The sequence below is a fragment of the Protopterus annectens genome, chromosome 1.part0 (assembly GCF_019279795.1).
Source record: "Protopterus annectens isolate FY-2018-M chromosome 1.part0, PAN1.0, whole genome shotgun sequence".
Classification (NCBI taxonomy): domain Eukaryota; kingdom Metazoa; phylum Chordata; order Ceratodontiformes; family Protopteridae; genus Protopterus; species Protopterus annectens.
This window is the reverse complement of record NC_056725.1, coordinates 292,381,423-292,396,316: the sequence shown is the minus strand read 5'-3', so window position 1 is coordinate 292,396,316 and position 14,894 is coordinate 292,381,423. Positions and strand designations below refer to the sequence as shown.

Here is a 14,894-nt window from a genome sequence, read left to right as displayed (position 1 = left end):
TGTGGAAGGCATGGTAGCCTTGCACTGCCGGACTACTTTCCATGGCTTTAAACTGAGTCTCAGTCACAACATAAATCTTCAGGGTGATAAGAAATTGAAGGGTGTGGAGTTTTTTGTTTAGATTCCTAGCACTGAGCAGTAACACCTTAAGGCTGTTTGGATACTTTTTCTCTATGTTGGTACTTTGTCTTTTTGACATTGCCTAAACAGGCTCTAAGGAGGTTGAACATTTTAGCCAATATCAAAAAGCCTAGGGGGTACAGGCGCATCCCAACTTTGGCAAAGCAATGTGGTCTGTTGACTGTGTTGTCCAATGCTAACAGATATTAGATATCCTTGAAGTGACAGCAAAAACTAAGCTAATTATTAAAATATCATTTTGTGTTTATTCTGTGGTATCATCCTTGGTGAAGGTAGAATGCTGCTCAATGCAAGACTTGTGTGTATCTGTAGCACACATTCCAGGAGCACCATTATGTCTCTCTTCATATAGTCCAGTGAGGTACGTCAGGTCATTTACACCCTCTTGAACTATAGAATCATATTTGTACCTGGGGTGCAGAGACTTGAGTGCATGCCTGACATTCCAGGTCCTGGCTCCAGATAGGCAACTAACCATTATTCTCTTCTTGTCTAACCTGGTGAGTGGGACATCTGTGTGTTGCACAATGGAGCTCCCAGTGACAACAGTATTATGTAAAGTATATGCTTACCTTTTGGAATTTTCTCTTGGGGAACCTTCAGGTATAGGCTTTTGTGAGATGTTCGATGTTGCTTTTATGTGTGTTTAGTGATTGGTGAGGAGCAGTGTTGCCATTAGGTGGCTTTAGAGGTCTTTGAGATTTGGAAAGATTTCTTTTAAGTGCTTTAGCATAAGACAATCTGTGTATATGGTGAGCAGTGCTTGTGCAGGATGTAGTGTGGTTATTCCTCTCCACTGGCAGTTGACACACAGAGTTAAGACTCTGAGTCGTAACTCCTGTGGTACAGGGCTGGATTTGCTCAGCCCTCAATGTCCTACTGTGTGATCTTGAGCAAATCACTTAACCAGACATTGCTTCTGGGTCAGCACAAAAAAAGGGATTGCATGACCAGTGGGCCTACCTGATTAACAAATAGGTATCAATATATCTAATCCTGTGGCAACAAGTATAAGTGTACGGCTGAAGGACAGATGGTCCTGGTTTTAGTAAAGGGTGTGCAACCTTTGTGTCAGGGTAGTAGGCATTGACTAAGTTTTGTTTAATACCTTGATATTCTTGGGAACAGTGGTTGTACTTGGCTAGCCTTGTAAGGGCCCCAGGGCCATTAGCTTAGTAACCTCCTATGAACCTTGTTTGTATGCACGGTTTTTGCCTCCAAGGAAGTTGTGTATTTACATCTCTCACATACCATGTTATTTTCCTTTAATGATTAACTGGTTGTCAGATGACAAGAGACAATTGCTACACTGTTTGGATGCCCAAATCTACCAAGCTGGCCACTGAGCTATACTGTTGAACTGTCTTGCTGTTGTATTTATTCGTACTGCTGTTTTTTTTTCCTTTGCGGTTTTGTAGAATGAAACAGTTAATATATTATTTTTATTCTTGCATGATATTGCTTTCTGTTCTGCAACTGATGTTGATACTGTTTCCTTTACTGTTGTTACTAGTTTGTCTTTTTGAAATTGGTGAATTCTGCTGGGTCATTTCTGAAAATGTATATTGTATATGCATATGTATCCCAGTGTCCCTAACCATTTAACAAACAAAGTGAATAAACACAAAAAGAAATGAGCTGACCCTTGTCTTTTAAATTAAAGGACATGCTTGAACTAAGCAGTAGAAAAAAGAAACACATTGCATCTTGAAATCAGTAATCTATGGCTTGTATCATTAAGAGCAACTGCCTGCTAATCTCCAATTGTATGATAACATTATGTGTTTTAAACTAAACAAGATTAAGGCAGTTAAATGGCTTTGTGTCACTGTACAGACACCATTAGTATGACAATTATTGACGACTACCTGATTTGGAGTCGAACATAATTATAATTAATGGACACTGCAGAGCACCATCATTAAAATGTTCCATGGTTTGATTCTTTTGATTTGGTTTGTAAATAAATAGTTGCTTTAATAAAAATAATCTTTTGAGTTTGAAAATACATAAAGCAGCATTTTAAATGCTTTTCACTGGCCAGAAATACAGCCTTCCCTTTAGAATTGTGATAAACTGTCAACGAACAAGTTTCACCCAGAAGGCAAGATTTAGTTTATACATTGGTGTTACCATAAACAAATCAGTGTAACTGTCTCTGCCAAGGATACACTTTATATGATGTTTGACTCAAAGTGGATAAATACATGTCAGACTAATAGCTGTTTCCTTCCTTTAACTGGGTAATAACATGCAGGATTAGTTTTACTGAAGTATTTATTTTGCATATATAGTGAGGATATGTAACTCGGCATGGAAGAAAATCGAAGAGGTGTACGTACAACTGACATCTGTTACATTATTATCATATGATATGCATCGGAGCACACAGTTTTCTATAAAGCACTGTAGTGTTTCATTCAGAACAGAAGTGCTTGTATTTCTTACACATGCACCTTATTTTGTTGCATAACATAGCAACAGTGTAATAAACAGTTTAAATATACATGACATATATTTTTCACATGAGCTGATGTTTTCTTAATGGGGATGGCATTTGAAAATCATTAGGGTCTCACAGATAATTAGATGATTACTTAAATTAAGAAACATTGAAATCAAATAAGGTAACTGTAATATCAACAAAAAAGTTGTTTGCTAGTTGGTTAAGGTGTTAGTGTTAGTTGAACTGTGAAACCCTCTTTTCTTAATGCCTTTAGCAGGAAGTGCAAGGAATTAATTGTGAGAGTACTGGTCAACTTCCATTTCAGAGTAATTACTTCCACAGCTAGAATTTGAATTAATGATGACGGCTGGGACACATTAAAAAGACCAGATGACATGACACATGGTAGTTTGAAGCAACACAGTTGCACTATGTGTTGTTTTTCCTAGTGCAGTTGAAAAATGAAGACTGTCAAGTACTGTGAATAGTGCTACAGCCTGTATGCCTCAGTTTCAGCTCTGTGACTAATGTTCGATACATTAGTGATAGTCATTCATATGTGAGATCTCTACATATCAAACTGACAGTGAAAATTAGTTTTATCATTAAAGCATTTGCCCTTCACACTGCCTGCTTCTTTAATATACTTACTCCAAGAGAATGATATCGTAGGCAAAAGTGAGCTCGCCTTTATACCTCAGTCTTGATCCTTAAACAAATGCACGTAACAAAGTACCTTTGTGAGCGCACATATGACTTGCAGTTAAGCCTGGAAAACCTCAATTTATTCATAGAATCACAACCGCAGATAGGATACCCTTCGAGAAAAACAAGGTAACCCCAAGCTACCATATAGGTGGCAACCCACTAAGCACAGAAGAGGTTATCAGGGACCTGGGTACCCAGGTTGACAGTGGCCTCTCGTTTGACACTCATGTTGCTAAAGTGGTTCAAAAGACCTTCTACATTGCCCATCTGATCATGAAGGGATTCACATCCAGATCAAGTGAGGTCATTGTTCCCCTGTACTCTTCACTTATCAGACCAATGATCGAGTACAATGCCCCATTCGGGATGTATCTCACCCGACACCTGCAGCAATTGGAGAGACCCCAAAAGTTCCTCACCAAAAGGATAAAGGGACTCCAAAACCTGTCATATACTGCCAGACTGAAGAAACTCCAACTCTATTCAGTTGCATACCGTCTGCTCAGAGGTGACCTGTGCCTGACATACAAGGCCATGACCAACCCGGAATTAATGGACATGCTCCACCTCAAAAATCCAAATCCACCAGAACCACTAGAGCAAGTGACTTAAACCTTAGCACGGATATAAATAGGACGTGCTGGAGGGATAGATTTATCACCCAGAGACTCCCCATGCTGTGGAATAAAATCCCGGTCCATGTGAGGCAGAGCACCTCGCTGGCTCTGTTCAAGAGAAATTTTGACCGGTGGATGGGAGATCGTAGGTTTACCCCGGGAATCATCTCTGTGTCACTGCTGGACAGAGGCACAACAAACTAATGGGCACATTATTTCTAACATAAGGGGTGGCGTAAGCCACATAACTTTGGGCTAGGCTTATAAATGCCTTAGGGCAGATAGCCTAGTATAAACCTATGAACCTATGAACCTATAAGTTACTTATAATCTGGCTTTGTGAGTCAGAAAACTAGCAGGTTATGCAGCTCATTTACTTACCACCAGATATTTGTAGATCTGTATGCTTTGTATACCATATTACACTTATTTATTGCCACTTGATCCTTGAGTAACAGCATATTTTTTTAAGACTATCCCCAGATGTCACTCTCCAGACATAATTGATAGCCTGTTTTGACTGTGCATGACAGTGCAGGTGAGGTATGCTGCTGTAGAGGACCTCAAAATCACATTCAGGATCATAAAGCTTAGGGATGAGTTTGAACTGTCCGACATCTGTCCAGTTAAGGATGGTCTCCAAATAGTCCTTATTGTTAAGAAATGACATCATCTGTTCCTGAGGGGATGAGAAGCAAATCTGAACATTATCAGCATAGCAGAAATATTTCAAACTTCTCCTTATAATGGCATCTAGTGAAAGCATATGCTCTTGAATGATACATAAAACTTTTAAAAGGGATTGATTTAAAAATATTTCAAAATACTGTTAACCATAAACAACCTCAGGTTAGTGAATAAGCTGCAATAGATGTTACAAGTGACATCTGTTTTTTATCAGATGCTTTGATAACTATTCTCAGCTTTTCTTATTATTATTTCCTCTAAATCTATATGCAGGATTTTGGTAATCTGTTAAAAAGTAGCTGGGAAAATGTTGACAACGAGGTAGCTGCCCTATCCCACCTTAGCCATGTGTGCTAACCCTAACCTGACCCATGCTTCAGCACCCAACCCCAGCCCTACGCATTACCATATGAAAGCCCTTTCCCTAACAATACCACTACACAAGACAATTAAACATACATACCTTTCATAATCACATGTATGTAACATTAATTATGTCCCCTAACTCTTAAACATAAGTACACACATTCCATCCCATATGCTAAACCTTTCATTGTATCCAAAAGTTTCAAGATTAGTTAAAAAATAACATTCCAGCAAACCTCACACGATCTACAAAATGTAGATGTTCTGAGCACTAATATTTCCAGCATTCACTTTTTAACAGACGTACCACCTCAAGGAGTCAACAAATGAGATTTTGTCAATTAGATAGGTAACCTTATCTCTCCCTTGCGCGCGTGCGCGCCCTCTCTCTCTCTCTATATATATATATATATATATATATGTATATATATATATATATATATATATATATATATATATATATATATATATGTACATATATATATATATATATATATATATATATATATATGTGTGTGTGTGTGTGTGTGTATATATATATATATATATATATATATATATATATATATATATATATATATATATATATATATATATAAAGTATCCAACAAATGCAGCAACCCGTGCACGACTGTCATAAAATTAAAACTTTAATACAATAAAACATTCCTAAAGATTAGGTCTTTCAGATAATTTAGTATCCTTCATCAGATTAAACATTCCATACAAACAGATCTCTATTTAATAACTTCATCAGCGAATCAAAATCACCACAGTAGTCTACACCCCTTTAGGGCTGGTTTGAGAGGTAGATTGCTGTTCAGCCCAGGTAGCTTTTCAGCCTGTAAGTTACCTATATAGTTCATCTCAGCTGTCTCAATAACAATCACTAAATCTCCTCCCCTTGCGCTCTCATTAATGACTTGTAGGGCCAAGAAGCGAAAGCTGTGACTGTTATTCTCCAATATATGTTTTATCAAAGGGTTCTTACAGTCATTTAATCTAATGTCACTTATATGTTTTGAAATGTGTTCCTTAAACTGGCGGTTAGTCTTGCCAACATAAAAGGAACTGCATAAAACACAGCAAGCAACGTAAATAACATTTTTGGTCCTGCAGTCTGCATAAGATCTTAACTTGTGTATTTTGCCATTCACTAGATGTACAAAAGCATCTGAAGATAAAATGTATTTACAACTGGTGCACATGAGGCAAGGAAAAGTTCCTTTTTTTGTTGGAAATCAGCTTAGATCTCATCAAAGAGCTGTTACATAGAATCTGCTTTAGATTCTTACAATTTCTAAATGAGAAACACCGTTGCCAGCAATTCTTCTAAAATTGTCATCATTATTGAGAATCCAGAGTGTATTTATTCTAACATAGTTAAGGGGCAACTTCTACAAGCATCAAGGCTGCACACGGATGATGCCATGATTAAGAACATGTTTTTTGAAAGAGGATGTGACCGTAATGAAGTTGTAAAGCTCTCTGAAGAAGTTTCATCACTAAGAACATCTAGAGGAGCACAATATCTTTCAAGTGGACACTCTTTGAAGCATGGGACTTTACGTCATAACTGGTCACATATGAATAGGATAGTTTTGAAGCATACTACTGACACACAACAGATATGTGATATCATTAAACGTAACTGGTGTATTCTCACTAGTGACGACAATATTACAAGAATTGTTTGTGACACACCGTGTTTCTCATTTAGGAATCGTAAGAATCTAAAGCAGAGTTTATGAAAACAGCTCTTTGATCAGATCTAAGCCAGTTCCCAACAAAAAGGAACTTTTCTTTGCTGCAAGTGCATCAGTTGTAAATACATTTTAACTTCAGATGCTTTTGTACATCTAGTGAATGGCAAAATATACAAGTTAAGATCTTATGCAAACTGCAGGACCAGAAATGTTATTTACACTGCTTGCTGTGTTTTATGCAGTTCCTTTTATGTTGGCAAAACTAATCACCAGTTTAAGGAATGCATTTCAAAACATATAAGTGACATTAGGTTAAATGACTGTAAGAACCCTATGATGAAACATATATTGGAGAATAACAGTCAGAGCTTTCGCCTCTTGGTCCTACAGGTCATTAATGAGAGTGCAAGGAGAGGAGATTTAGTGAATGTTACTGAGACAGCTGAGATGAACTGGATAGGTAACTTGCAGGCTGATAAGCTACCTGGGCTGAACAGCAATCTACCTCTCAAACCAGCCCTAAGGGTGCGTAGACTACTGCAGTGATTTTGATTCATTGATGACATTTTTAAATAGAGAACTGTTTGTACAGAAGGTTTGATCTGATGAGTGTATGAGTGTTTTATTGTATTAAAGTTTTAATTTTATGATAGCCATGGTGGTTGCACTTGTTGCTGCATTTGTTGGATACCTTTTACTACAGTGCTTTCCTATGATAACTGGCTTGTTGATGTTTTAAATATATATTCATATGTATATACACAGACACCCCCCTTTCTGTGTGTGTATGCGTGCGTGCGTACGTCTGTGTGTATGTATATCTAGCGATATAAATAAAATCTATAGCTATTAATTTACATCTGTCTCTGTATATATATATATATATATATATATATGGATCTATCTTAGTACATCGACATTTCACAATACCGAAAACGAATTAACCGACACCAAAACATCGAAAGTCATTTAACCGACGCCAGAAGATCGACAGTTCACAAACACGACATCGCATACACCCGACACAACATACCAACAAACAAAACACATCCCCTATCCAACACTCACACACACAACACAAGCACACTAAAATCCTTACAAACAAACACTAACCCATACATACACAACTATCCACAACCCTGACCCAAACCCTTACCCTAAGGTCCGTCACTATCGCACACTCACCTAACCCACGCCCTAACCCTAACTCACTTATCCCACCCCTACCCCTACAAAACACCAACATCGCACACTTACCTTACTCGCACACTCACCTAAACCGCCCTAACCCTAACTCACTTATCCCACCCCTACCCCTACTAAACACCAGCATCGCACACTTACCTTACTCGCACCCTATCGTCCGTCACTACCGCAGACTTACATATCCTTTCCCCATCGCAGCTTCTCAGCGTCGGTGTCTTCCTCCGTCGGTCTTCTGCCTTGTCGATCTTCTGGCGTCGGTAACGTGACTTTCGATATTATGGTGTCGGTGAATCCGTTTTCGGTATTGTGAAATGTCGATGTACTAAGATAGACCCATATATATATATATATATATATATATATATATATATCTGTATATGTCTACCTATATACATATAAATATATATGGAGTGAGAGAGAGAGAGACTGATATATATATACATACAAATATACGATTGCCACAAATACAAAAAAGTGGTCTTTTTAGACTCCATCTAAAAAGATTGAAACATCCAAAAAAAAGATTAAAAAAACAATATTTTTTTGGCAAGTCCCACCCAGGCTAATTATATGTACCAACTCATAGACTGCTCAACAGTGGGGTAAGGGAAAACTCTCAGACTCTGCTGTTGTGTGATCTTGCACAGGAAGGAGCAGAAAGGCTGCAAAACAAGTCTGTAAGATCTTTCGCTCTTATGAACGTTTGCTTTTGCACAATACAGCTGCATCTATCTGCACACACACACACACACACACACACACACACACACACACACACACACACACATACATGCATACATGCATACACATACACATATATATATATATATATATATATATATATATATATATATATATATATCTGTGTATGTATATATATATATATATATATATATATATATATAGTTTCACTTTATAATCTCGAAATGCTGAAATCTCGAATTTCAGCATTTTGAGACTATAAAGCTGAATTTCAAAATGTGGAAAGTGCATAATTGCGAATACGAATATCTCGAATTTGCTGTTAGGGCTTTACATTACGTGACGTGCGGTGTTTATGGTGGATGCAGTTTGATGTGGTGTATGGATTTGCGTGGAGCATAAGGTAAGTGACTGTTTTTTAAGGGTTTTGGGTGGGAGTTTAAGTGTGTGTTAGATTGTTTTTAAGTTGTATGTGTGGGTTAGGGTAGTTAGGTTATTGTTGGATGTGCTGGTGTTTGTGTATGTGTGGTGTGTGTGTGTGTGTGTGTGTGTGTGTGTGTGTGTGTGTGTGTGTGTGTGTGTGTGTGTGTGTGTGTGTGTGTAAGAGGGACTGTGGAATGTCTGGGTGTGAGTGTTCTGTCTGTTACTGTTTGTGCAATCTTGGAGTTAGTATATATAAGTAGGGAGGTGTGGGGGGAGCAGCCCCCCACGTGCGGGGTGCAAGGGGGCTTGCCCCCCTGCTTTTGTGTAGTGTAGGTATTTGCGTGTTTGGTGTTTTGTTTTTTTTGTGTGTATTTGTTTTGTGTTGTAGGTGTTGTGGTTTGTGTGTGGTGTGGTGTATGCTGTGTGTTCGGGTTGATGGTTTTGGGTTTGTGAAGTTTCAGTTTTATGGTCTCGAATTGCTGAAATGCGAGATTTCAGCATTTTGAGATTATGAAGTGAAACTATATAGATATATATATATATATATATATATATATATATATATATATATATATATATACACACACACACATACATAAACACTCACACACACACACACACACACACACACACACACACACACACACACACACACACACACACACACACACACACACACACACTTAACAGAACATATTAAAGACGTCAGTGATAATGGAGAACACTGGACCTTGCCAGTGTATTTTTTTCTTAGGACATTGTTGCAATAGCATCATTTGACAGGTCTTGCTGTAACATTTTGACAGTTTCTAGAGATTCCCCCATTAGCCCCGACTTTCCATCTCAAAAAAAAAGTAGTAGCAACTGGGGGTTAAGGGGGTCAGCCCACATTACAAACGTTACTGATGGAACACTCTGTCTACCTGTCAACCCATCTGTCTAGCTATCTTATGTATTATGTGTGCAGTTCTATTTTCTGATCTACTTGTTTAGGGAAAAATAACACAGGTCCACATGAGAACAGAATTGTTCATCTGCCAGTCTCACTAGCTATTTATCTTTCTTTCTATTTTTCTGTCTAGTTAATCTGCCTCATTAACTTACGTAATTATAATGCTGGATTACATGATAGGGTTACTGAGCAACAGTCAACTCCGTCTTCTTGCATAACCATATCAGCAGATCTTCTGGATACCCACTTATAAAAGAGCTATATGGTAATGTTTAACTTGATATGCCACCATGTATTGTACGTTTCTCTCTCTCTCTCTCTTTATTCCTAGATAGATAGATAGATAGATAGATAGATAGATGGAAATAGACAGAGACAGAGATAAACAGAAATATAGTTTAAGTTTGATCTTGTATTATGTTTTACTTATTGTGGAACATTTCACCTCAGGGGTCCATGAAAATGGGTGTAACAGAGGTGTACTTCGTTAGTTACCAGACAAACAATATATGGATATTTCACACATAAGTAAATACATAAGTAAAGAAAGGTGCTAGAATATGGGGTTTTCACAATTTAACCCCTTCATAATATATTCTGAATCTCAGAACAGTAATAATATAGCCATAGAAGGATACTGTTAGTTTACATGTAAAGTTAACAGAAAGTAACCTACCTGTCATGGATAAAGGAAACAGCTGCATTCATTTGTAACATTGATGAACTTTCCAAATATCACATGTGAACCTGTTTACATTGTGCACATCTGTGGTGAGTAATAGGCAAATTTGCTGCTATATCATAATGTTATCAATCAGTCAAATATGCTATTATTTTTCAAAAAGACGTAAGTCATGTTTAGACACAATAGTATATTTTCCTACTGACTTGTCTCAGCAGTTTTTAATAGTTGCTTACCATCCTAGTAGTCAGACTGAGGTGTGCTGTTAGCATCCTCAGACTGATGTAAAATAGTTGAATATATCCCGGGGTCACCAACAGGCTTCAGGAATCAGTTATCTTATAGGTTCATAGGTAGGTACTAGGCTATTGGCCCTAGGGCCTGTATAAGCCTAGCCAAAAAGGTTCCCTGGCTTTCACCTCCCAAGAAAATTATTTTCCTGTGCCCCTGTCAAGCAGAGTCACAGAGGTGATCCCCAGGGTGAATTTCCTATTTCCCATCCAGTCATCAAGATTTTTCTTGAAGAGTGCTAATGAGGAGCTTTGTTTGATATAGATAGGTAGTTTGTTCCAGAGTATGGGAAGTCTCTGGGACACGAATCTATCCCTCCAGCATGTTCTGTTTATTGTGGTGACAAGGTTTAGGTCCCTAGAGGGTGTAGCTCGGAGGGATTGGGATTTCTTTAAGTGGAGCATGTCCAACAGCTCTGGGTTTGACATAGCTTTGTATGTTAGGCAGAGATCGCCTCTGAGTAGGTGATATGTGGTAGAGTAAAGCTGGAGTTTTTTGAGACAGACTGCATAGGGCATCTGTTTGAAGCTGGTGATCCTCTTTGTGAGGTATTTCTGTGGCCTTTCCAGTTGTAGATGTCTTGTGAGGTACATACCAAAAGGGGCGTTGTACTCTATAATGGGTCTAATGAGTGATGAGTAGAGGGGAACAATGACCTCTTTTTTCCTGGATGAGAAACCTTTTGTGATGAGCTGTGCCACGTACAAGGATTTCCTGACTACTGTGGTGATATGACTATCAAAGGAGAGACTACTGTCCACCCAAGGTCTCTTATCACACTTTCGGTGTTAAGTAGACTACCACCTATGTGGTAGCTCATGGGTACAGAGTTTTTACCAAAGGGGATGACAATACACTTTTTGGCATTGAGCTTGAGGCCATGTGTTTGACACCAGGCATCTGTCTCAGTGAGGCCCTTTAGTAGGATGTCCACATCGTTAGGAGTTTCGATTATGGCTCATGGTTTGCAGTCATCTGTGATCTTCATTAGCCAAAAACCTTCTGTGTTAGCCTGTACTTCAGAAAAGTAGATACCAAACAGGAGAGGACCCAGGACTGAACACTGTGGTACTCCACTTGTCACTGGTCTGAAGTCGGATTTGGAGTCTGCTACTTTCACGGTTTGGATGCTATCAGTGAGCTAGTTGGCAACCCATCTTGTGACATAGGGATTTATACCTAGTTTAGTGAGTTTATCTATAATTTCAGAGTGGGGGATGGTGTCAAAAGCCTTGGTGAGATCTAGATAGGCTGTGTGTACCACCTTACCCTCGTCTATGGCTTTGGTGACTGCTTCAAAGAAGTCTTCCAGGTTTAGGAGACATGATCTGCCTTTTACAAACCCGAACTGGGTGGGGTCCAGAGTTTGGAGATTACCAATGTCTTTGTTTATAAGTTCCATGATGATACGTTCCATGGCCTTGCAGACCAGGCTGGTTAGGCTAATGGGGCGGTAGTTCCCGGGGTCTGTGGTGGCTGCCCCTTTGTGTAGTGGGATAACTGTCGCTGTGTGCCATTCAGTGGGCACAAAGCCTGAGGTGAAGCTATGATTGAACATAGTGCTTAGGTGGGGTGCCAGTTCATTCTGTAGTTCATGTAGAATGCAGCCTGGAATTTTGTCAGGTCCCATGGATGCTGTGTTCTTGGCTTTGGAGAGTGTGGTTTTTACCTGTGCAGCCGTGTTTACAGGTACTTTGCATTCTTCCGGTATAGAGATGGGCCCTTTAGGGGGTGAGAGAGCGGTAAAGTTAGCACTGAACCTATCTGCCAGGATGTTGACAATGTCAGTTGGTTCTGTATATTTAGTGCCATTGTGCTGTAACTCAGAGCACATCTGAGGGTTGCCATTGAGATTCTTGACATAGCTATAGAATGCTTTGTGGTTGTCTTTAGAATCAGTGGCGATTTTGTTTTCATAACTAGCTTTGGAGGATTTTATGAGGGATCTCAGCTTCTTACTGAGGCTGACCAGGGAGTTCCTCCAATCATGGGATTTTACTCTTTTTTGCAACAGTTTTTTTCTTCTGTTGTAAAGTTTGTTTATGGCAGGGGACCACCAGAATGGCTTCCTTTTTTTCGAGGATAGCATCTTGGTTCTGTTAAGGATAGAACAATCAATGCACTCATGTAAGTGCTTATAAAGTGCATTTCTGTAGGATTCAGCAGTTGTACCTCTATTGTCCATCTGCATGGGTGTCGTGAAGTTTGCCACTTCTGTCTTAAGAAGCATGAAGTTGGCTTTGGAGAAATGTTTTACAGTGTTTTTCCTAATGGGGGGGTGGGATGTGGATGTCTAGGGAGATTAGCTTGTGGTCGGATCTGACCAACGAGGAATTGACCTCTGATGTGGAACACCGGTCGCCCATGTTGGTAATGACCAGGTCTAGGATATTGCTGCCCCTGGTGGGGGTGTGGATAAGTTGATCCAAGGCATTGGAATTTATGAATTCCAGAAAACGTTGAGCAAAAGAGTTGGTGCATAAGTAGTTTTCCCAGTTAATGGTGGGGTAGTTGAAATCACCCAATATGAGGGTGTTGGGTTGTACCCTAATATTTTCCAGTGTATCAAGAAATGAGGAGTGTGAATCTTGGGGCATGGTGGGGGATATGTGGCAAGCTAGAATTTGGATTGCGGTCTTACCCAGAGTTAGTTGCACTTGGATAATCTCAGATGCATTATGCTGAGCAACTAGCCTGGAGGTGTGGATATCCTTAATGAATATGCTCACGCCTCCACCTTTAGTGTTTCAGTCCAGGTTAGGTGGCCAAAAGGTGTGGTATGAATTATAGCCTTTTGTGTATTTAACTTGTAAAGATTTCCAAATGTTCATATGTAATATTGTATCATCTGGTGTATACTAATTCTTATGAACGTTGGTGGCTAGTATATAAACAGAAATATTAAAAAGTAGTATTTTGTTATTGATAGAATCATGAAACGGCAAGATTACACCCTAGTTAATATTTTACATTGTTGTGTAACATGCACATGTGCATGGGAAGGTGATTAACTCATCCTTCAGAAGTTTCTGAAGTTTGTCATAATGTGTTATGTTATATGGAATACATTAAAGTTTCTGTGAGTATGACCTTATCACTTTTTTTTCTTGTTTATTAGTATGCACCAAAGGTCAAGTCATTAGTGGCCAGTACAGGATGCTTGCAAAGCATGGTGGGTATGTTTGGATAGAAACACATGGAACTGTCATCTATAACTCACGCAACTCTCAGCCTCAGTGTATCATCTGCATCAATTATGTGCTAAGGTAAGTGACCATCCACACAGTGCTAGAGAAGTTCTTGGGCAAAGAAGTGGCAAAGTATGGTGCTGAGTGTGGTGCCATTGATTAACTCCTGCTGTGGTAAATATCAGGTAATCTGGTATTATTGGACCACTTGGAGGATTACATGAATGCAAACTGGGATGCATTACTCCCTGCATTATTTTTAAACACAAGACAAGCAGGCACTAGAAAGAAACTGCTTAAACTGAAATAAACTGAACTGTTTTTAAATAAAGACTATTGGAACATTGATGTGATATTTGGACAATAGACTGCATGAATAGTTTCCATTTAAGTGAAGTGGTTTTGGGTGTTGTAGGGTAGTAGAAAGCCAGGACAATTATAGTGGTTTCTGTGCCGTATACAACTGAACTCAGAATAAGTCTACATGCATGTTGTGTAGATCCATATAAATATATTTTTGTGTACTGCATAAAAAGAAATGTGTGTTCAACAGAGGTAATACAATTTTCCCATTTGGCAGTGCTTGATCTGACATTTGGCGGATGCTACTTACAATGGAGGGTGTCTACTTTATGCAGTGCAGCGAGAGGCATAATTTTCCAACAGAGTGAGCCATGATGTGTGATTTCAAAGAATAACTGTAGGTCTGGTAGCTATGTTCATCTTGCACAAAGTGAGTCTGTTTGCTGTTCATCCCTTGCTATCTCTTTGTGAAAACA

At 38.9% G+C, this 14,894-nt stretch overlaps 1 protein-coding gene across 1 annotated transcript in view; it reads left to right on the top strand.

Annotated features, from left to right (window-relative positions):
* The window catches only part of EPAS1 (endothelial PAS domain protein 1), a 1,067,454-nt gene that overhangs the window by 937,387 nt on the left and 115,173 nt on the right, over positions 1–14,894 (top strand). The window contains exon 8 of the mRNA XM_044059908.1: positions 14,046–14,193. Within this exon, the coding sequence (XP_043915843.1) occupies positions 14,046–14,193 (148 nt within the window). The remainder of the gene's footprint in view (positions 1–14,045; positions 14,194–14,894) is intronic.